We start from the raw sequence: 21114 nt of genomic DNA, 5'->3' as shown, positions 1-21114 counted from the left end.
ATGTATCTTCCCTAAAAGAGAAAAATGGTACATTAGCAGTCAAGAACATTGGAGATTAAGACTGATATTACTACTAGGTAGAAGGAAATGTATATCCAGCATTAATTTCCAAGAAAGTCAGCAAAGCGAATGTCTGTCGTTTTCTTTTTTCTTTTCCTGGTGTAGAAAATATGAAGATTAAAGGAACTGGAATCCACAAGCATAAACCCTGGCAAACAAAGTTTTAAAATTCCTTCCATGAGATCAAATTCCAGGGAATATAAGAATTTCCAAGTTATTTCAACTATACGTATGATGAGACACATGAAAATAACCATATATTACAGGCCCTGATATTAATTCAGTGATACAGATGGAGCCTTCAGGTGAATAAGCCAGGCAGGAAAGAATGCTATTCCCGAATATCATTTGGATATTAAGAACTGGTCTCCGGGCTCAAAAGATTATCACACATTGTGAACTTGTCTGGCTTCAATATCCTGAAGTCGTAGAGTTACAGCTCTCTTGTGTGCTTCTAGTCCTTCAACTTCAGCCATTGTTGCCACATACGGACCAAGGTTTCTCAAACCTTCCTCTGTCAAAGATTGTACTGTCATGTATTTGAGGAAAGAGTCTAAGGATACCCCGCCATACATTCTTGCATATCCATAAGTTGGTAGGACATGGTTTGTCCCGCTCGCATAATCTCCAACACTCTCTGGTGTCCACGGTCCCAAGAACACAGAACCTACATTGGCAATCACAAAAGTTTATACTATATATTTATTACAGTATTTGTTGCTGAATCTTATAATGAGTGAAACATTTAAAAACACATTTCTCTTCTTACAAGCTGGCAGTTCATCGTGCAATTTTTTAAAGATTTGTTCAATTATGGTCCTTTCGTAATTTTTGCCTCTTCCATATTCAATGTAAACCGAGCCATTTTTAGTTGGACGCAGCTCAGAGGTCACAATGCATCAGTTTGAGCAGACCGTGGAAGTTTGGTTTTCATTTATTGATTAAAAGATGAAGTGGGATTTGAATAGGAAGTTTCTAAATCTTTTTATCAGCGAAACAAAATTGCCACAATTCTAGGTGCTCCACACAAGAAGTTAAGAGAAACTATTTGGTACCAACAAAGGGACCCTTAAAGTTAGCCCTTGCACTTTGGAAGTAAATGGTCACTTTATATTTAGATTCAGCTATAGACTGCCACGTAGTTATTTCTTTCATCTGGCCATCTGAACTAACTAGATCCATCAAAAGTAACTTAACTAAGAAGGAATTCTTAACTTGAGGAATAAAGTTCAAGGAAAAATGATATCATAACAACATAAGACTATAAGTAGATATTGCAATCAGTATCTAAATCAAATGTGATAATAAAGATTATGAGAACAAAGTGGAAGAGTTCAACATACAAAAAGCTCTAAAGGACCATACCTGCATTCTCAATAAAACTTTCCCACTTTTCTGCATCTTTTACATTAACGATCAGATGCTCAGGTGCATATAAGTTTGAAAAGGAGATGGCCTGCAAGACAGAATAAAGCAGATACAGTTACAACACTACAAAAAGCAGCAGTGATCAAAGCTTTGAGGAAGCAATCTCCAAACAGACAAAATATCCATAAATTTAAAGTGGAGGATAATAAAGATGGGTCTGCAAAAGAAATTTTTTCAGGTTTGACTCAATCTGCATAGCCTGCCAACATCAGCAATCGTAGGGCATATCAACACTTTGATCCAGAAAGTGCAAGTTTGGCTTCAGTGATTACTGACCATCTGATCCTAATCTATAGGTTCGCAAACGTGCAGAAAAAGAAACCTTAGACAGGGTTGAAGTAATCAGGTAGGAGGAGAAGACCAACCTCAACCATATCACGAGCAAATACAATGAAACTATGGCCCAGTGCTTTTGAAGCATATTCTCCTCTTGGTAGGCTTTGACATTGCTTACTAATTTCCTCTTCAATGGCTTTCAGATTCACATCATCTCCAACAATTACAAGAACAACCTGGCTATCAGGGCCATGTTCAGCCTGAAACACAGAAATCATTTTCATGAAACATCAGGTACATAGAACTATGAATAAATTACAAAAGCAATAAGCACTTTTGGTGCACCTCAGAAAACAGTACTTAAAAGAATTATCTTAATGGCAAGACAATGGTTTAATAATATTAATGGGAGATCTTAAACCAAAAAATGGTGGGATATAGTGACTTGTTTTAGTTGAAGCGAATGTAGCACTAAAACTACAAAGAATAGATTTCAGATATTTATGTTGAATGGAACTGATGAAACAAATGTGTCATGTCTTTTAATAGGTGATCATAGGGTTTTATGTGTCTTGCAACCCATAATAACTACATCCATATGTTAAGAACAATGAAGTGACACAAATGTGCTGCAGCACGTGCCATACAACAACTATTATGAGTATGAACTCCGCAGCAGGAAAGATACAACTGTGAAGTATAAAGAGAAGAATTTACATTGATTTGATAGGCTTTTGGACACAACAAAAAGTTAATAATGTGCTCTTCCAATAAATTCACAAAGGAAACCTATGTGCAGCATGATAATCACTCTTATGTTAAAGGTTCACTAGAAATGAGCATTTTTTTAAGCGATTACATAATACTAGTAAAAAGAAAGAGGTTAACCACCTGCGAGAGTAAATCTGCAGCTATATGTACAGGACTGGCTTGACTGTCAACAATAACTAAAACTTCTGAAGGTCCAGCAGGCATGTCAATTGAGATCATTGCTTCACTGTTCTGTTGAAAAGAAAAAGGAAAAAGGTACCTAGTCAAATCAAGAAATAAACATTTTCCAGCTACATCACTTATTTGGGGTAAAGCATGTACATAGTACTAATGGAGTTCAAAATATTTCTATATATGTTTAATTCAGTAGGGCACAGATGCATGTTTGATTCGTCAAAGCAGAAGAACAACTTCATGCAAAAAATATTGTAGAGCAGGACCCTCACCTAACTCCTCTTCCTGGTATCCTTGCTTAAATTGGATCGTAATTGGCGAAAGGACATTTAATGTTTTGTGACATGAAAACAATATAAAATAGTTCTGCGAGTGAGAAATAATCATACTTGAAGTATCATTTTGGCAGCTGTAACATACTGATTCCCTGGTCCAAAAATCTTCTCTACCTGCAAATTAACAATAATCAATCCTTGTAATGCAGACTGAAATATGATAATAGATACTGTTACAGCTGTAATGTTGATTAGGAAAAAAATAATTAGAGCTTGATTATAGGGCTGATTTGTAGGGATTATAGAGCTTGATTATAGACTGCTTTGTAGGGATTATAGAGCTTGATTATAGGGTTGATTTGTAGGGATTAGATTACGGCGTTTCCTAGTTTATACCTTGTAATTTTGTATAAATACCTGTACAATTTGTTGATCAATACACACAAAATCTTTCTCTCATCTCTATATACTACAACATGGTATCAGAGCACTGAAATCCCATTTCATTTTTTTTTGGGCTTTTGGGATTTCAGTTTTTCTTTTTCAGACGATCTAAGGTCTGATTTCTCAGTTCACCATCTTCCAACTTCTGGTTATTGTCACCACCTATACCAGGAGGTGCGCCACCCGCTAATCACTCACTGCCCAGAGTTTGGTCGCCGGAGTCCCTATGCGTTAGTCATAGTGGTCAGCTTCGCTTGAATCGCCCTTACTCCCACTTTCACCCTTCACATCCAGTTCCTTTCAAATTTACGTGGTTGTGAGGTTTCTCTTCATATCCAGCAATTTATTCAAATTTTTTTAGTTTCTGTTGTGTGTTTCTACCTCTATTTTGAATTTTGCCTTGCTTGAGAATGTCTGAGAAAAAGAATATGGTGTTGGAAGTGATTCCTGTAGTAACAAAAATTACGGAAGACAAATTTGATAGTATAAATTATTTAGGCTGGAGTGAGACTGTGGAATTATATCTGATGAGTGTTGAAAAGATGACCATTTAAATAATAATCCGCCCACTGATGATAGAAAACAAGCTTGGTTCAGAGATGATGCTCGACTGCGTTTAATGATATGCAATTCGATTGATAATAAAGTGGTTTGGTCAGTAATCATTGTAGATTGGTGAAAGATTTGATGCAATACTTAGCATTTATGTAATCCAGCAAAGGGAATATTTCTCGTACTTTTGATGTCATTAGAGCAATTTTCAAATATGAAAAGGGTGACAAAGATGTGACTAGCCTTTACATGGATTATAAAAATCTTTATGAGGAGTTTAATATGCTACTTCCACTGTGTTTAGATATCAAAGAACAACAAGCTCGAGGGGAGAAACTGATCATTATAGGTTTTCTTGCTGCTCTTCCATCTGAGTTTGAGACTGCCAGATCTCAAATTCTTTCCAGTTTTGAGGTTTCACCTTTGGAAGATGTGTTTTGTGGGGTGCAACGAGTTAAGAATTCCAACTCATCCTCTACCCAGTCTAGCAGTGCTCTTGTGAGCCATAATACTACACCTAGATCTGGAAAAGTGGTTGAGTCAAGTAACTCTAATCGAGGAAATGATTCAGGAGAAATTGTATGTCGCTATTGTAAGAAGTCCGGACATATAATCAAGGAATGCAGAAAGTTACAGCGCAAGAATCAATCAAAGCTATAAGATCATATTGCCTCCACTCAGGATACTCTTGACTCAGTTCTCATATCTACAGATGAGTATGCCAAATTCTCACAGTACCAAGAGGGTTTAAAGTCGTCAACTACTCCCACTACTACAGTTGCTGGTTCAGGTAAACCAAATACATATCTCATTTCCTCATCTTCCAAATGGGTCATTGATTCTGGTGCCATGGACCATATGACAGGTAATTCTAAACTATTCTCCTCCTTTCAGTCAAATAACTCTAGTTCTCCTGTCACTTTAGCTGATGGATCCACATCATATGTCCTTGGTTCCGACACAATTATTCCTTCACTGTCACTTCCTTTACAAGCTGTTTTGAGTCTACCTGATCTGTTGTTCAACTTAATATCTATTAGTAAACTCACTCGAACCTTTAACTGTTGTGTCTCATTTTTTCCCGATTATTGTCTTTTTCAGGATCTTATGACGAAGACGATTATTGGTAAAGGGCATGAATCTAGAGGTCTTTACATCCTTGACACCATTATTCTAAAACCAGTAGTTTATTATGGAGTTGTTACTCCTTTTAAGGCACATTGTCACTTGGGCCATCATTCTCTACCACTGTTAAAGAAACTCTCCTCAGAATTTTCTAGTTTACCTTCTTTGGATTGTGAGTTTTGTCATTTTGCTAAACATCATCATGTTAGTCTCAGTCCTAGAGTCAATAAACGAGCTACGACTCCCTTTAAGTTAGTACATTCATATTTAAGGTCCTTGTCCTGTTGTGTCAAAAACTGGATTTAGATACTTTATTATCTTTGTTGATGATTATTCTCGAATGAATAGTTATTTTTTATGAAATATCGTTCTGAATTGTTATCTCATTTTTTCTTTTTTTGTGCTAAAGTTAAAACTCAATTTATTCTGTCTATACAAATCTTGAGTGACAATGTAAAAGAATATCTCTCCAAATCTTGCCAAAAATATATGTTGCAAAATGGGATACTTCATCAAACTTCTTTGTTGATACACCATCTCAAAATTGGGTGGCTGAAAGAAAGAATAGACACCTTGAAACTGTCAGATCCCTACTATTCCAAATGAAAGTCCCTAAAACCTTTTGGGCAAATGCGGTATCACATGTTTCTTGATTAACCGCATGCCTTCCACTATCCTTTCTGGTGAGATTCCTTTTCGCGTATTTTTTTTTTCTATAATTCATTATTTCCAGTTGAGCCTAAAATTTTTGGTTGTACATATTTTGTCCGTGATGTACGTCTTCGGGTTACCAAACTCGACCCAAAATCCTTAAAATGTATCTTCCTTGGTTTCTCGTGTTCAAAAAGAATATAGGTGTTTTCGCCCGAATCTTAACAGGTACTTGGTGTCAACTGATGTCACCTTCCAAAAACAAACACCATGTCTTCAAACCTTTAAGTCTATTTCTTCACAAGAAGATGATCTACTTATCTATATGGTTACATCCTATGATCCTCCTCGAATCCGGCCACCTATCACACAGGTTTACACTCGCCGTGCTCCACATCCTGAACCCTCTCCTGTTTCTCCAGATTCATGTCCTCCATCAGCATCTTCGTCATCATATCCCATCTTCAATCCTAGTCCCACTCATGATCTTGATCTTCCTATTATTTTTTGCAAAGGTAAGCTTACATTTATTTATCCTATTTCTTCTTGTTTCTCTCATAATCACTTACCATCATCATCCTGTTCTTTTATTGCTTCACTTAATTTTGTTTCTGTCCTTAAGATTGTTCAAGAGGCTTTAACCCATCCGGGTTGGCGTACTGCTATAGTGGAAGAGATGACTGCTTTAGATACTAATGGTACTTGGAATTTGGTAGACCTACCTACAGGGAAAAAGGCTATTGGTTGTAAGTGGTTTTCACGGTGAAAATTAATCCTGATGGGTCTATTGTTCTGCTGAAAGCCCGTCTTGTTGCTAAGGGTTATGCCCAAACATACGGTGTAGATTATTCTGATAATTTTTCTCCTGTTGCCAAACTTACTTCTATTAGACTGTTTATTTTTTATGGCAGCTATTCATGATTGCCCTCTTCACCAGTTGGATATTAAGAATGCAGTCCTACATGATGACCTTCAAGAGAAGGTTTACATGGAGCAACCACCTGGGTTTGTTGCTCAGGGGGAGTCTAGGAAGGTATGTTGGCTTCATAAATCTTTGTATGGCCTAAAACAAAGTCCCCGAGCTTGGTTTAGGAGATTCAGTCAAGCAGGTGAGAGCTTTGGTATGTTAAAGTGTAAGTCTAATCATTCTGTCTTCTATAAACAGTATGTTAAAGGCATCATATTGTTGGTGGTTTATGTAAATGACATTGTCATTGCTGGAAGTGACATTACAGGAATCTCTTTTCTTAAGTCCTTCCTTCATACTCAGTTTCACACTAAAGATTTAGGTTTATTAAAATACTTCTTAGGTATTGAGATGGCAAGAAGTCAGAAAGGAGTCCTGTTGCGCCATAGGATGTACTAGATTTGTTATCTGTAATAGAAAAATTGGGAGCTAAACCATGCAACACTTCAATGGTCCTAATATACAACTTTCGAAAGAGGGCAAGTTGCTTGAATATCCAGAGAGATGTAGACGAACAATTGGGAAATTAAATTATCTTATTGTGACTCATCCCGATATCACATATTCAGTTAATGCGGTAAGTCAATATATATCTTCTCCAGACTTGACCACTGGATAGCAGTGGAACAAATTTTATGTTATTTAAAAGGTGCACCAGGACGAGGCATATTATTGACTTACCTTCAAAGAAAATGACCTTCCCCTTCTTTTTAGGATTTCACCATGACAGAACCAAAGAAGAACCTAATTAACAGATCAAACTTGAAAACTTCCTATTGAAATTATAAATTTGTACTACATATTAATGGGATTAAATCAACCAGATAGTGAAGATGCTTTCTTATACCTCAATTCACTTTACTCGTATTTGATCTTTTCTAATTTTGGTTACTTTGGCAGATTCAGCATAATACTTTCAATAAGAACTGAAACTTTGTAATTTAATCACTCATGAATAGTTAAGGGGAGATAGCCACTTCTATCTTATCAGAAATCCCAACAAGCTAAATATTCTTAGATTAATAAAACTATAAAGAAAACACACAAGCACACACAACCAAGGCATCAATAGAATAATTGAAATTGGAGCATTGACCTTTTGGTCAAGGTGCATTTGGCTCAAACCCAATGTATGGCTAGATAAAGACACAAATTTTAAGCTGGGACCAACTTAACCCATTGATTTGACAAGTTTAATAAAGATTTTTCTTGTATAGAGTTATCTTTATATTCTTAATGAGAAAGAGTAATTTACAATTTTAAATAACTAAAAATTGTAATGTTTGAAAATTAACGAAGAAACCTTAAGAAAAGAAATATTAGAAAAAAGATCAAAGGTTAAAGCAAAAGGCGAGAGAGAGAGAGAGAGAGAGAGGAAGGAGAGGAGACATAGGTTATCAGAAGGAAATGAGAGATGAAGTTTAAACGAGACAGAACCAAAGGTCACTTCAGCGATTTTGATCAATTACAGTATTGGCAAGCTACCTACCTAGAGTCCTAGATCCATCCTTTACCTTCCCTAGACCTCTAGCAAGGTGCATATGCCCTTGATTTTGTCGAAAAATTGCTCGAGTTGTGGAAGGAGATTAGATTCACCATTCATGGAGTTTGGAACTTTTGAGGCCCAACCTAACCAAATATTGCCAAATTCAAGAAGTAGAGACAAAAAATAAACTCCTTATAATGTGGAAAACTCCCAAGTCGATTAGCTTCCATTGACGTCACTGGAAAAGGCAATGCCTGGCAGCAGGCAGTGGTGACCAGCAAAAACAAATCCAGTTTTAAAATCCTTGATTTAGGGTTTTCTTTTTCTTCTAATTTATAATTGTCATGAGGAGTCCTTTTAACAAGAAACAGTATTTTGAAATTTTAAAAGTATTAAATATTAAATTTTTAGAATACATATTAATTATTAGGTACAACTGAGCATAAATTAAATTTGTATCCTTATTGAACCAAAAACTTAACCTTGAGCGAAAATGTATCTTGGGAAAAAGTTGCAAGGTAGTTTGAGATTTGGCCAATTAAACTCTTCATTATTCATTCTGGACATCAATACTTCACAAATATGCTGCAAAAAGAAAAAAGTACCTTAGGGCAAGATTCTGTCCCCCATGCCATGGCTGATATAGCCTGCAAATTAAAATATATATATATATTAATCTTGACATGAACTCTGCCTATAGGCCCAAAATGTACAAAGCGCCATAAAGATATGGTCAAAAGTTCAATGTTTAGAAACCTGAGCTCCTCCAGCTTTAAGGATGTGAGTGACACCAGCCTTTTTGGCACAGTACAGTACCTCCTAGAAGGCAAAATCAAGTGACTGAATAACTTTAGGGGAACAGTTATTTCAATAGGCAAACTCTTTCGTGACATCTCAAAAGTAAACAAGTACCTTACATATGATGCCTTCCTGAGTTGGAGGAGTTGCAAGAACAACAGTCTTACATCCAGCAATCTGTGCAGGCTGGGAAATGGAATACACAAAAATGTCAACAAAATGTGCCCACCTAGACATTGAAATTTGGTTCATAGTCTACAGGACCTTCAACCAGCCAAAGCAATTAATATAGCATATCCGATCAACTTACAATTGCAAGCATCAGAGCTGTTGAAGGTAAAACTGCAGTTCCCCCTGGAACATAGAGACCTACAGAAGAAATGCTCCTTGCCACCCGTTTACATCTGACACCCTGAAATATTTTATAACACAAGAAGCATCATAAATTATAGAAATAAAGGTAGCACTATGAACCAGACACTAAAATTGACTTACTTTCATGTTCTCAACACTTTTTTCAGCTGCTTTTTGAGCAAGATGAAATGCATAAATATTGTCATATGCCACATCAAATGCTTCCCTTACAGCTGCATCAATCTGTCATGATAAAATGAACAAGCGGATAAAAAATCATCAAAATATTCATTCATTTGGGTCCAAATATTAAAAGCAAAGTTTTGTAGAAGCCTCGCTGTAACAAACTAGAAGTAAAAGAAAGTTCTTCCTTTCACCGATATGTTTGAGAAAATTACCTCCATCTCAGGAAGTTCAGATACATTCTCAACAATGTTCTCCAAGTTGACCTTGTCAAACCTTGCAGTATACCTACAAAAACACATACAAAATCATGAGTCTGACCTCATCACCAAGAGGCATATGTTGATGAACAAGATTTCGACCTAATACATATAATTACTCCCAAACGCTTTGGGGAAAGTCTAGCGGCACCACGTGCTTTTATTTGAACCTATTGCAAATCATTTTATTTTTGTAACCAATAGAGCCTTAAGTTTTCAGGCCTATAGCGCATGCAGTTCACCCACTAAAAAGGAAGGACATTCTAACATGTCTGTCTTATTTTACTCGAGTAAAATAACTTTTTAACTGTTTGACTCTCCTTTGTTGCTTTGCTCTGTTTTGCAAAAAGATAGATGGAAAGGACTTCAAAGTTCTTCAAACCATACCAAGCCATGAGCAGACTTCCAATTTCATTTACAGTAGAAGTCATATTAGGCATGGGACACTTCACTTTATAGTCACTAATTCTTTTCTAAGGTACAAATAACCCTACCTTCGATAATTTGGCTAATAAAGCAAACAATTTGACTATTTGTTTGACAAGCTCCAACCTGAGACAATCATGCTGGACCCATCAATGATAAAGATAATGAGGCCAGTAAGAAAGAGAAAAAAAATAAAGCAAGGACTAGAAGCTCAATGGAAATGCCATTGGAACTATCAAGAAAATTTCATTTAAAACAGGGGGAAATAAATGTAGGAATGGGGCTGAGATCTCATAAGTTTTGGGTTGAGATCCCACTCCAATTTGACTGTTTTTCTTGGGCAAATTCCACCTTAAAGGAGCTTTTCTATTCATTATCACAGGGAACCTCAAATGAAAGAAAAATTGGTTTCTATTGAAACTTGAAAGAAGAATTATCAGTTTAGAAAGAGAAGTAGTTTACTTTAGACAAAGAGCACTGGAAGAGTTTAAAGGGAGCATAGAAAGAGAAACTAAGAAACAGAGCTTCCCAACATGAAAAGCACAAAAAGAGAAAAAGAAAAGGCCTAATTGCAGTAATTCTACTCAGATTCACTTGCTTCAACATGCGTGCATGCACACGGTGTTGACTATGATGAAAGGTATCAATTTGCTATTAAAAAAATTCAGTGTAATCTGTTCAAATAAAAGTAGGTGGTGCCATCATACTTTTCCCAAGTATTTCGAAGGCACATTTATGCATTAGGACATAGAGTTCCCGCTGCATAAGGTCTTTGGTAGACATTAGAACAAACAAGGCCGAAACTGGCAAGGGAAAAGATCTCTGATAATAGTGGTAACAAAAACAAACAAATAATAAAAACATGGAGCACCAACTCTTTAACAGCAGCATCACCTCTGCTGCGAACGCCATCAACAATGGGATTGACCTGAAAATTTATAAAAATATATCATTCAGCAAACATTTGTGTATGAAAAACTTATGCAAAGAAATTATGAAGCTAAGGCTTACTATGCTGAAGATTGAAGAGAAATCTATTCGAGGACGAGCTTTCAAGCTGTCAACCTCTGTACGAGTAAGTTCAGATAACCGATAAGACTTCATTGCACACCTTATTCTGTTCAAACTTAATCCTGATAAAACAACACACTACAGAATATCAACAACAATAATAACTATAACAGTGTTCATATAAGAAGCGGAATTAACATGTATGTCATACTGTTTGAACAAGAAAGGAAATTCCACCATTCAATTTCTTCACATCAACCAACTACAATGCATGAAAATAAAATTAAAAATTAAAAAAAAAAAAGAGAAAAGCTTTCACAATCAAAATAAGTAATTTATACATGTCTATATGCATAAGCAACAGCATTACAAACTTTTCATGCAAATCATATTCGATAAACACCAATAATTCAGCATTATCTATTTAGCTAGAAAACTAGATGTTTTACCAAGTCCTCATTCATTATATTAGTGACACCTTATATCAACAAAAGAAATCAAATAACTCATGTGTGTGTGCATTCAGTAACCACGAATTACATTTCTAACCAATCAAATTACACGAACTTCCGAAATATTATTATAATAATTTCATTTTAAAAGAACCATAGTAATCATAATCAAAAGTATACAACATATACCTTTGTGCACCTGAGCAGTAATCAATGAAGATCGAATAGGAGAGTATGGTGACACTAAGCAGTTGGTCCGGTTAAAGCACAGCAGCTGAGAATCCATCACCAACACCTTCAATTGGATTATGCAGTACAAACAAAATATAATGCAAAGAATAAATAAACATATAAAATCAAATTGAAGCAAAAGAGAATAAATTAGCCCCAAGTATAGGTTCAGCGTTAATATAGAACATAAAGGGTTGACTTAAATTTAGAAATGGGTTGTAGTAAAGCAGCATAAAAATGAACAGTGAAACACCTTTTCTAGTGTCAATGCCAGGAATTACAGCAGCTACGTTTTACTTTGGCTATCCTTTTCCTGACAGTGAATTGATCGGAAATGGCGACGGCTGGACGGAGAAGAGAAAGGGAAAGATAAGTGGGAGTGAGACGGCAACGACTTGGGGCGGGTTAAAGAATACGGTTTTATTGCACCAGGGAATAGGCTGAGGTGAATCGGATTCGGGAGCGGGCGGGCATAATCCGAGTTTTCTATGGTTGTGTCTGATGGAAGTGGGTTTTTTTTTGGGTAAAATTACATAGATAGTGTCATAACTTTTCAGGTTATTTAATTTAGTGTTTTAAACTTTTTTTTTGTGTTAATTAAACGTTTAAATTATTAAAAAAGTTAATATATGGTGTCTTAAGTGGGTTTTACGATTTTTTTTTTTAAAGAGCCGATTTCATAATTTGAAGTGTTTATGGGAGTCGTTTTAAATAGTAAATTAATTTAAATATTTTTAATTAAAATAATTTCTTTTATCTTTTTATTTTTTTCTATTTATTTTCAGAATTATTGTCTTTCGAATTTTTTACATTTTTTTTAAATATCGAAATATAAAAAGAAAAATTCCTTTTTATCTAGATAAAGATTAAAAATATTAATATAAATTAAAAAATCAAAAGTTATCTTTTTATTATTTTTTATTTTCTTGCTTTTATCTAAAATCATAAAAATAAAAACTATTTGTTTTCAGCTCAAAACAACAAAGACAAAGAGAAAGGTTTTAATTTTTTGAAATTAAATTTAAAATTAGAAAAAATTGAGTAAATTTTCTTAAAATAAAAAAATACAAAAAATAGAAAAAAAAAAGAATTAATACAATATCTTGCTTTTTTAGTGCTTAAGAAATTAATAGAAAATAAAAAGAATATAAAAATAAATAAATAAATGAAAGAAGAAGAAAAAGAAAATGTTAGTAATGATATTTAAATTATTTATATAAAATGAATTAAATTATTTTAATCTGTAAAATGTATAAGAGACACCATATTATATATAATTATTAGATTCAAACACTTGACTAAATAAAAAAATAATTTAAACACTAAAACAGAAAAACCAAGAAATTAAGACACTAGATTTATAATTTTTCCTTTCTTCTTTTGTTAATTCTTTTCTCTTTCTAAAACTTTAGTAAAAAAACAATTACTTTTATGATAGTCTTAGAACTTGATTTTGTATATACATGGAATTTTTATTTTGAAAATTCATAGACAATTCTAATAAAAATGAGCAACATCATCTATAAATGATACCACATTATTTGATAGTTATTATATAATATAATATATAACAAAAATATTTAAAATCAATTAATATTAAATGATGTGGCGTCATTAATTGATATGGCTTACTTTTATTGAATATGTTTACAAATAATATGGTTGAAAAATTCTATTAAAAATTTTTAGACTTCTTTTACCAATTATTAATGAAATCAATTTTATTATTTTTTAATAAGAGAAATGAATTTGATTTAAAGAAAAAGTTTTTATTAGAAAAGAATGTGTGAATATGGGTTTTCTCTCAAAAGAAAAATGAGTGGATATGGTAAAAGATTGATCATGGGAATTGGGTATGAGCTAATGAAAATTTTCAACATATAAACCTGCAATACATACAAGTTGTTCTTTATTTTGGTCTGAAATCTATGCAAGTTGTTTATTTTATAGCTTTGATTAATGAATATAATTTATAATTTGAAAAGATTAGATCAAGTTAATATATATGTTCGTCTATTATCACTTAAAATAGTCTGATAATTAAAATTTTTTAATAAATATCTCAATATCTAAATTTAAATTTTAAAAGAATTTTTTTTTAAATTATTATTCAATAGCGTTCAGGCTCACGTATTGATTGAATCTTTCACTTGGTTTCGAGATTAATATTACGATGACAAACTTATTTTCTATTCTAATTTAAATATAGCTATAGAAATATTCTGCAAGGAAAAAAAGCTTATATGATTACCCTTGTAAAAATTACTAGCATTGATGGCCCCTTGTTCTTTTATTTCATCACAAGCAAAAAAGAAAGGAGCATTTGTCTATTCCATTTGCAAATATACAGCTAGCCATGTTCTACCTTTGACAAAATAAAAGCACACCATTAATCAGGCTAAAACTATTGCTATATATAAGCAAAGCCATCAACCAACACATTAAGATAATGGAGGTCAACCTGCACAAAATACAATTGAGCTTATGGTCAACTTGCTATCTTATGTACAAAGACAAACTTGAGCTGGTTTAATACTTTGATTTCCATTTACTTCTTTATTGCTACTCCTATGGCTTCTTCTTCTTCTTCTTCCGTTGTCTCTTCAACACCTCCTAACTGCAAATACCAGGTTTTCTTGAGTTTTAGAGGTGAAGACACCCGCAACGATTTCACAAGCCACCTTTATGCTGCTTTGCAGAGGAAGCAAGTCAGGACGTTCATAGATAATGAGCTCGTCAGAGGAGTGGAGATCGCTCCGACCCTTTTGAAAGTGATCGAGGAAGTGGCGATTTCGGTTGTCATTTTCTCCGAAAATTATGGGAATTCTCCGTGGTGTTTGGATGAACTAGTGAAGATCATCGAGTGCAAGAAGACGATGAAGCAAATGGTTTTACCTGTTTTCTACCGGGTTGACCCGGCTCATGTTGCGGAGCTGAAGGGGAGTTTTGGTGTTGCATTTGCCATGCATGAGGTACGTTTTAGCAGAGACAAGCTGAAAAGATGGAGAAGTGCTTTGTCTGAAGCTGCCAATTTATCTGGTTGGGATTCTCTTGTTATTAGGTAATTTCTCTATTCTGTAATTATATTGGAATATAGTAATAATAATTGGGTTAATAATGTTGTAATAATTAATTAATCATTTATAAAATAAAAATAAAAGTAATTGAAGTAAATTCCAAAAAAAGTAAAAAATTTTATCTAGATTTAATATATATCACAATAGATAAAACAGTGACATATATATAAAAATATTTTATATTTTATACTGAATGATTAATGTATATTTTATATTTTTTAAATAAAAATAAATATTTTATTATTTAAAATTAATAAATATATATCAATTATTTATTTGTTTGGTACACCGGTCGGTGACATACAGGTATTGTAAATTAAAAGTTGGACTCCAACATTTCTTCAATTTCTTTCTAGAGTTTGGAACTTGAAATTTTAGATTTGGTGGGAGTTCAATCCTGATGCCCACTTCTGGAGTAGTCTCCACTTTACCACTAGGATTATATTTACTTATGCTACTCGGATAATTGAGAAAGTTTATGTACACTTATATCTACGTTTTTTTGTTAGGCCTGAATCCAAACTTATAGGGGACATTGTTGAAGATATTTGCAAGAAATTGAATAATATGTCAACACCAACAGGAGGGGCTGAAACGTATTCAGGCATGCCGAGAACTGAATCATCATTTTGGCAGGCGCATTCAGGCATTCCGAAAATTGAATCATCATTTTGGCAGGCGCATTCAGGCCCTCAGAGAATTGAATCATCATTTTGGCAGGCGCTCTCACGTCCGCCTTCCTCAGACTAGGCGGCGTGAGCAGTTGCTGTACATTCTCTCCGCTTCATCTGCTTGAACCAACCTAAATTTGCATGTAAAGTTATTGTTTGAAAGAACAGTGGAAATGAATATCTGGACCCCAATATACTACTCACTTATGCCAGAATTCCAGCATAGAGTTGTTCATGTTATTCAAATCTACACTCATGTGTACACAGTATGAATTTTTTCCAGTATCTCAACACCTTCCCTCAACGACGGACGTTTAATGATCATGACATCGAAGAGGAAGCAAGTGGGTACTTGTAAAGGAAATGAGGTCAAAGTGGCACTTGAATCAAACTAAATTGCTTAAATCAGATTTTCTTAATATAAGAGTTAGTTTTGGTGCGATGATAAGATTGTAACTTTCTAACTAGAAATCAATATTGCAAGTTTTTGGAAATAGCCTCTCAGCAGAAACAGCAAGGGATGGTGTACTGGGAGACAGAACTGTATATTTGAAGACGTGAAATCTCTTTTGTAAATGATCAACCAAATAAAGCTCAACTGGGCCAGTGAAACAGACTTTGCTTGCAAAAAGTCAGAGTCAACAACTCCTCTGCAAAATCCTGCTTGTCAAATTATAATGGTCCAAGTAATCTGCTAATTTTGAAAATCTGTGTTGTAGTGACAGATAATTTTGAATCTGCTTATGTAGATTCAAAGGATAGTTACTATTACCGATAAGTAGCTTCTTCTTGTCGATTTCTGATGTGACTTATTGTCTCTTTTGTTAAAACAGTCCTAATCATACATAACTGTCACTTAAATGCATTAGCTATAATAACAGTAATTGTAAGAAAATCACCGCAATTACAACATACAATATGAGGTCAGTCTCAATGATTCTGAAGAAGGATGTTTAGTCTACAGGATAGACAAATCCCTTAGAATACAATTTAGCTTTAGAATCCCGTAAGTACAATTTTTTGGCCAAACCAGAATATTTTAAGTCACTGTTAAAGGTTTAGTGTCCTTTCCATCTTGTAGAAGCATCTCAACTACTTGTCTCATGGTGGGTCTTGCATCTTTGTCTTCATGTGCACATTTTAGGGCTACCCCAATAAGAATTTCCATCTGGTTCTTGTCATATTTTCCTCCCAAGTTAAGATCAACAATCTTTTCCATCCAAAATATCATTGCAGTAGAGCTATCAATCGTTTTTCTCACCCATTTTACCAGCCCTCTGTCTCCTATATCTGCTGCTGGGCTCTTTCCAGTTACGATCTCCAGTAACACCATTCCATAGCTATAAACATCAACTTTTGAGGTGATGGGTAGATTGAATATCCATTCTGGAGCAATGTAACCTCTAGTTCCTCTTATTCTCGACAGCCTTGAAATTTCATGGCTATCTCTTTTGAGTGGATGTGATAGCCCAAAGTCTGATACCTTTGGCTGGTAATCACTGTCTAAGAGAATATTTTGCGGCTTGACATCGCAGTGCAAAACCCACTCTAAGCACTCTTCATGTAAATAAGCAAGGCCTTTGGCCGTACCCAAGGCAATATCATATCTCCTTTCCCAGTCGAGCTTATTAGAAGACAGATTCTGTGCCAAAGATCCATGCTCCATGTACTTGTAAACCAAAAGTCTGTGACTTCCTTCTGCACAATATCCCCACATTTCTATCAAGTTCATGTGATTAAGCTTTCCAATGACACTAACTTCTGCTCGGAATTCTGCTTCTCCTTGGTCAGCTTCATTGATAATCAGTCTCTTTATTGCTGCAACTCTATGATCAGATAGTATCCCTTTGTATACAATTCCTCCCGCTCCTCTTCCAATCTCTTCACGGAAACCTCGAGTCGCCTTTTTCAGCTCAGAGTAGCTGAATTTTCGAAAGCCTGTTGCAATCTGAAGGTAACCTGCTCTAACTACACCTGAATGCTGGTGGGTTCTTATCAAGAAATACCATACTAAGAAAATAACAGTGAACTCTATAATCCCAATTATTATAGCAAACCAGAAGACAAACTTCAGTGATCCATTTTCATGGCTTTTGGTATAGACTTTATCAACCTGCTTGACAACTTCTTGGAAGCAATCTAGGCTGAACTTTGCAACAGATGAAGAGGAGGAGGAACTTGTTTTAGGCACTTTCAAATAAAGATCTCCTTCGAAACTCGGTGAATGATGCCCGTTTAGCAACAAGGATTTTGCGAAACAATAAGGAATGTTACTAGGATAATCATGCTTAATGAATTTGAGTTGGAACCCTTTGCAATCACATCTCTGTAAGCAAACATTTTCACACATATCGAAGGTGTAATTCGGATAGTACACAAAATCATACCCGTAAAACTCAACATGAGTTAGCACAAGGAAAGTGGATTCATTTCTTGAACAAGAAAGACTGTATTCAGGTTCACAACCCAAAGACCAGTCAGTAACATCCTTCATCTTGAATCCTTCAAGGCAGGAGCATTTCCTACCAGAACTAGGAACATAGTTACAGACACTATTTGGTCCACAGATCCCATGAACCCTGCACGGTTGAGACATAGCTTGCCATGAAACAGTCCATAAATCTATTCCATCTTTTCGACTGTACAGACGAAGATTACCATCAAAATCTATCGTCAATCTTCTCTGTAGTTTCACTCCATAATCAGCAGCGAAAAAGGTGAAATCATCAGATGAACTAAACTTTCCCAAAGAGTCAAAATAAGCGATTCTACTATTGTTGTAAGTAGATCTTCCAGCTTCCCAGCTCAACAGCTCAGGATCCGGCCAATATATGCTTGAAGTTTCAGGACCAGCATAAAGAAGGCGAAGAACATTATCGTTGTCGAAATAAAGCCTAAAGAATCCTGAACTGTAGTTGCTTTCACTTCTTGAGGATACAAGCTGCCAATCTTTGGTGATCGGTTGTAGAGGAAGAAGAGTATTCGTCGGAAAATCAAAACTCTGCCATAGTATAGCACCGTCCAACTTCTGCAAAACAAGATTGCCACTCTCCTGAAGATATAACTGAACTGAAGATTCTGAAACTGTATTGGTAGCCCAAACCGTGACTTGACCAGCATCTGTTAAGATAAGATTTCCAGATTTTAGCAGAGCTAGGTGTGAATGCTTCCCATTAACGGGTTCGTCACGGTTTGCCATCCAAACCACTGTGCAGTTGTTGCTGCAGAAAGGTTCACTGAACCATATAGCAAAGCAGTAAGCATTATCGCCGACAGGGAAGAAACCTGCAACGAAAGCGCCATGTGGTGAAGTCAAAACATCATTTGTGTTCTCCACTGATAAAAATGAGTCTTCCCTTAAGCTATTTGAAGCTGAAGATAGGAATTGAGAAGATAAAACTAGAAGTAAAGGCAGAGCAAAAAAGAAAGATCGTACAGCCATGGCAGATATATATTCAGCTTGAAACGGTGCACTGTGAATATTCAAGTACGTAAGGAAATGGGAAATCCAGGTTCAAGCACAAGAATAATTATATTACTCTTAAAATATGATATCAATCGTAGTGGCAAGAGGTTTTTTCTTAGGAAGTATTTCTCTTACGCTCTAATCCAATATAAATCAAAAACTATAATATTAATATTAAAATAATTAAAAGAGATAACTGTCTTTATTATATAGGGCTGCTATAAATAAAATAAGAAAATAGAAGAAATATTATGGTATATAATTCTTTTCTAAAAAAAAAAATTACTCTTAAACTTCTTTTAAATCTCTTCATATTTTATTTAATATTTTTATTTATACAGTTTTTATAAAAAAACTATTAAAAAATATAAATTATAATAATACCGAAAGGGTTCATTTAACTTACGTTATTATTAAATTACATTTACTTTATATTTTTATAGTTAATATTCATAAATTAAAAGATATTAGATATATATTCTATAGCAACTAATGTATTGACAATTAATTGGCATATTTTAAGATATATACTAGAATATTAAAATATATAAAAAATAGATTAATATTAAATCAAAATTTTATTTTAAAATATTAAGAAGGATAATAATTTTATATTTATAGTAACTATTTATATTTTTATAATAATAATAAAACTATAAATAAGGAGGAAGCATGAAGATGATATTTTCATAATTTTATTTAAAAAATGATAACCCAAAAAATATTTAAATGATACAGTTTTAAAAAATTTAATTATTAAATAATTTTCAGATTTTAAGCTATAGAAAAATAGATTATAAAAATGAAATCCTAAAAGAAATATGGTATCAATTATCAAAATAATTATACAATGAGGGTGCAAATAAGCATGAATACTTTAAAGCAACACAATCCTAAAGCTCATGAGAACATCAATAAATAATAAATAAAATTAAATTCAAATTGGGCGGCTGCTGCAGCCAACTAAATTACAAATACTATAAATGAATTAGATGGAAGAAATTAGAAAAGGAGATACCAACGCCCCATGAAACAGTTGAGAGTGACATTAATTGATGAGGTTTGACATGTTTCAATTATTGTCTTTCTTTTCTTCATATATCATTCAAAAAATATTCAACTTATCTACAAATATTATTTATATAAATCAAGATTTTCTTGATTTGCAAATCTATATTATTTTTTATGGATCTCACTCATATTTGAAGGGAGTAATTATTTTATTTTATTTTATTGGTGTATATAAATTTAGATTTAATTTAGAAGGTGTCGGATAATAGCCTTACGGGTGATAAAGTACTCCATCAAGAATTTTAACACAACTGTATACTAAAAGTTCGAATTTGAAACTCTAGTTAAATCTCATCTGCACACTTTTAATTAGAGCAATACTTATTACACTTTTTTCAACACGATATTAATTGTTTTAACTAAATAAAATTATATTTATCTCAAAAAAGTAGAATTATTGATAACATTCTAATAATTAATATAGTTCATGCATAATTGGATATTAAATTATTAATTTAATAAGAAATACTTGTCTTTTCTTTTTCAACTCACAATAGGAAATATATATACATGACATGTAACATTTCTTTTATAACCAATTCTTCTATAATTAATAATAATAAGAAATTCAAAAGTTTATTAATATAAGTACAAAACCTTCAATACAAATAAAGATTGATTCTTAATATTAATTAATAATATTAAAAAGATTAGCTGGGGTGTGAAAGGGCAGATCAGTCTTCTGATTGTGTCAACGCTAGACTAATTTCCTATTTAGACAAATTAAACGATGCGACTTTGGTTCAAAAGTGGGCTAATTTGACTTGTGCATGTACTAATTGGTCATTTTGTGACTCTTTATGCATTAATAGTTTCAACTGTACCAGGGACAGCTACATAACCATTAGGGTTTCAGTCCAGATGTTTTAGCACGTGCTCAAAGCAAGCCTACTGTCAACGGTTAG

The 21114-nt window shown here is 33.9% G+C and overlaps 3 protein-coding genes across 4 annotated transcripts; 1 reads left to right on the top strand and 2 right to left on the bottom strand.

The window, feature by feature from the left end:
- Window positions 1-117: 117 nt before the first annotated feature.
- LOC8282490 (histidinol dehydrogenase, chloroplastic) lies at window positions 118-12647 on the bottom strand. 2 transcript variants are annotated; one of them, XM_015721958.3, is made up of 15 exons: window positions 12178-12647; window positions 11883-11988; window positions 11242-11363; window positions 11106-11158; window positions 9760-9832; window positions 9503-9604; window positions 9318-9419; window positions 9122-9193; window positions 8966-9028; window positions 8815-8856; window positions 3099-3158; window positions 2656-2766; window positions 1854-2024; window positions 1426-1516; window positions 118-727 (listed from the first exon to the last, which is right to left on the bottom strand). In XM_015721958.3, exons 2-15 carry the CDS (start codon window positions 11977-11979, stop codon window positions 447-449), a joined length of 1440 nt encoding a protein of 479 aa, XP_015577444.1. In that variant the 5' UTR covers window positions 11980-11988; window positions 12178-12647; the 3' UTR covers window positions 118-446. The 2 variants fall into 2 exon arrangements, with proteins under 2 accessions (XP_015577444.1, XP_002523482.2); XM_002523436.4 differs by having other exon boundaries at window positions 11883-11967; window positions 12178-12644.
- A 1743-nt stretch (window positions 12648-14390) lies between these two features.
- Window positions 14391-16058, top strand: LOC8282492 (disease resistance protein RPV1). Its single transcript, XM_015721942.3, has 2 exons — window positions 14391-14985; window positions 15511-16058. The coding sequence occupies exons 1-2, from the start codon at window positions 14495-14497 to the stop codon at window positions 15749-15751; spliced, it is 732 nt and encodes a 243-aa protein (XP_015577428.1). The 5' UTR covers window positions 14391-14494; the 3' UTR covers window positions 15752-16058.
- A 456-nt stretch (window positions 16059-16514) lies between these two features.
- LOC8282493 (putative receptor protein kinase ZmPK1) lies at window positions 16515-19269 on the bottom strand. Its single transcript, XM_002523439.4, has one exon. The coding sequence runs from the start codon at window positions 19112-19114 to the stop codon at window positions 16712-16714; it is 2403 nt and encodes an 800-aa protein (XP_002523485.1). The 5' UTR covers window positions 19115-19269; the 3' UTR covers window positions 16515-16711.
- Between the last annotated feature and the right edge of the window lie 1845 nt (window positions 19270-21114).

The sequence above is a fragment of the Ricinus communis genome, chromosome 2 (genome assembly GCF_019578655.1).
Source record: "Ricinus communis isolate WT05 ecotype wild-type chromosome 2, ASM1957865v1, whole genome shotgun sequence".
Taxonomy (NCBI): Eukaryota; Viridiplantae; Streptophyta; class Magnoliopsida; order Malpighiales; family Euphorbiaceae; genus Ricinus; species Ricinus communis.
This window is presented reverse-complemented; position numbering and strand designations above follow the sequence as displayed.

Bases quoted from the DNA above. Each gene is read 5' to 3' on its own strand.
- LOC8282493 (XM_002523439.4), bottom strand. From the start codon at position 19,114: ATGGCTGTACGATCTTTCTTTTTTGCTCTGCCTTTACTTCTAGTTTTA.
- LOC8282492 (XM_015721942.3), top strand. From the start codon at position 14,495: ATGGCTTCTTCTTCTTCTTCTTCCGTTGTCTCTTCAACACCTCCTAAC. The intron at 14,986-15,510 runs GTAATTTCTCTA...TTTTTTTGTTAG, and splicing joins TGGGATTCTCTTGTTATTAG to GCCTGAATCCAAACTTATAG.
- LOC8282490 (XM_015721958.3), bottom strand. From the start codon at position 11,979: ATGGATTCTCAGCTGCTGTGCTTTAACCGGACCAACTGCTTAGTGTCA. The intron at 8,857-8,965 runs GTTTCTAAACAT...TTTAATTTGCAG, and splicing joins TTAAAGCTGGAGGAGCTCAG to GCTATATCAGCCATGGCATG. The intron at 2,767-3,098 runs GTATGATTATTT...TCTTTTCAACAG, and splicing joins CTGCCAAAATGATACTTCAA to AACAGTGAAGCAATGATCTC.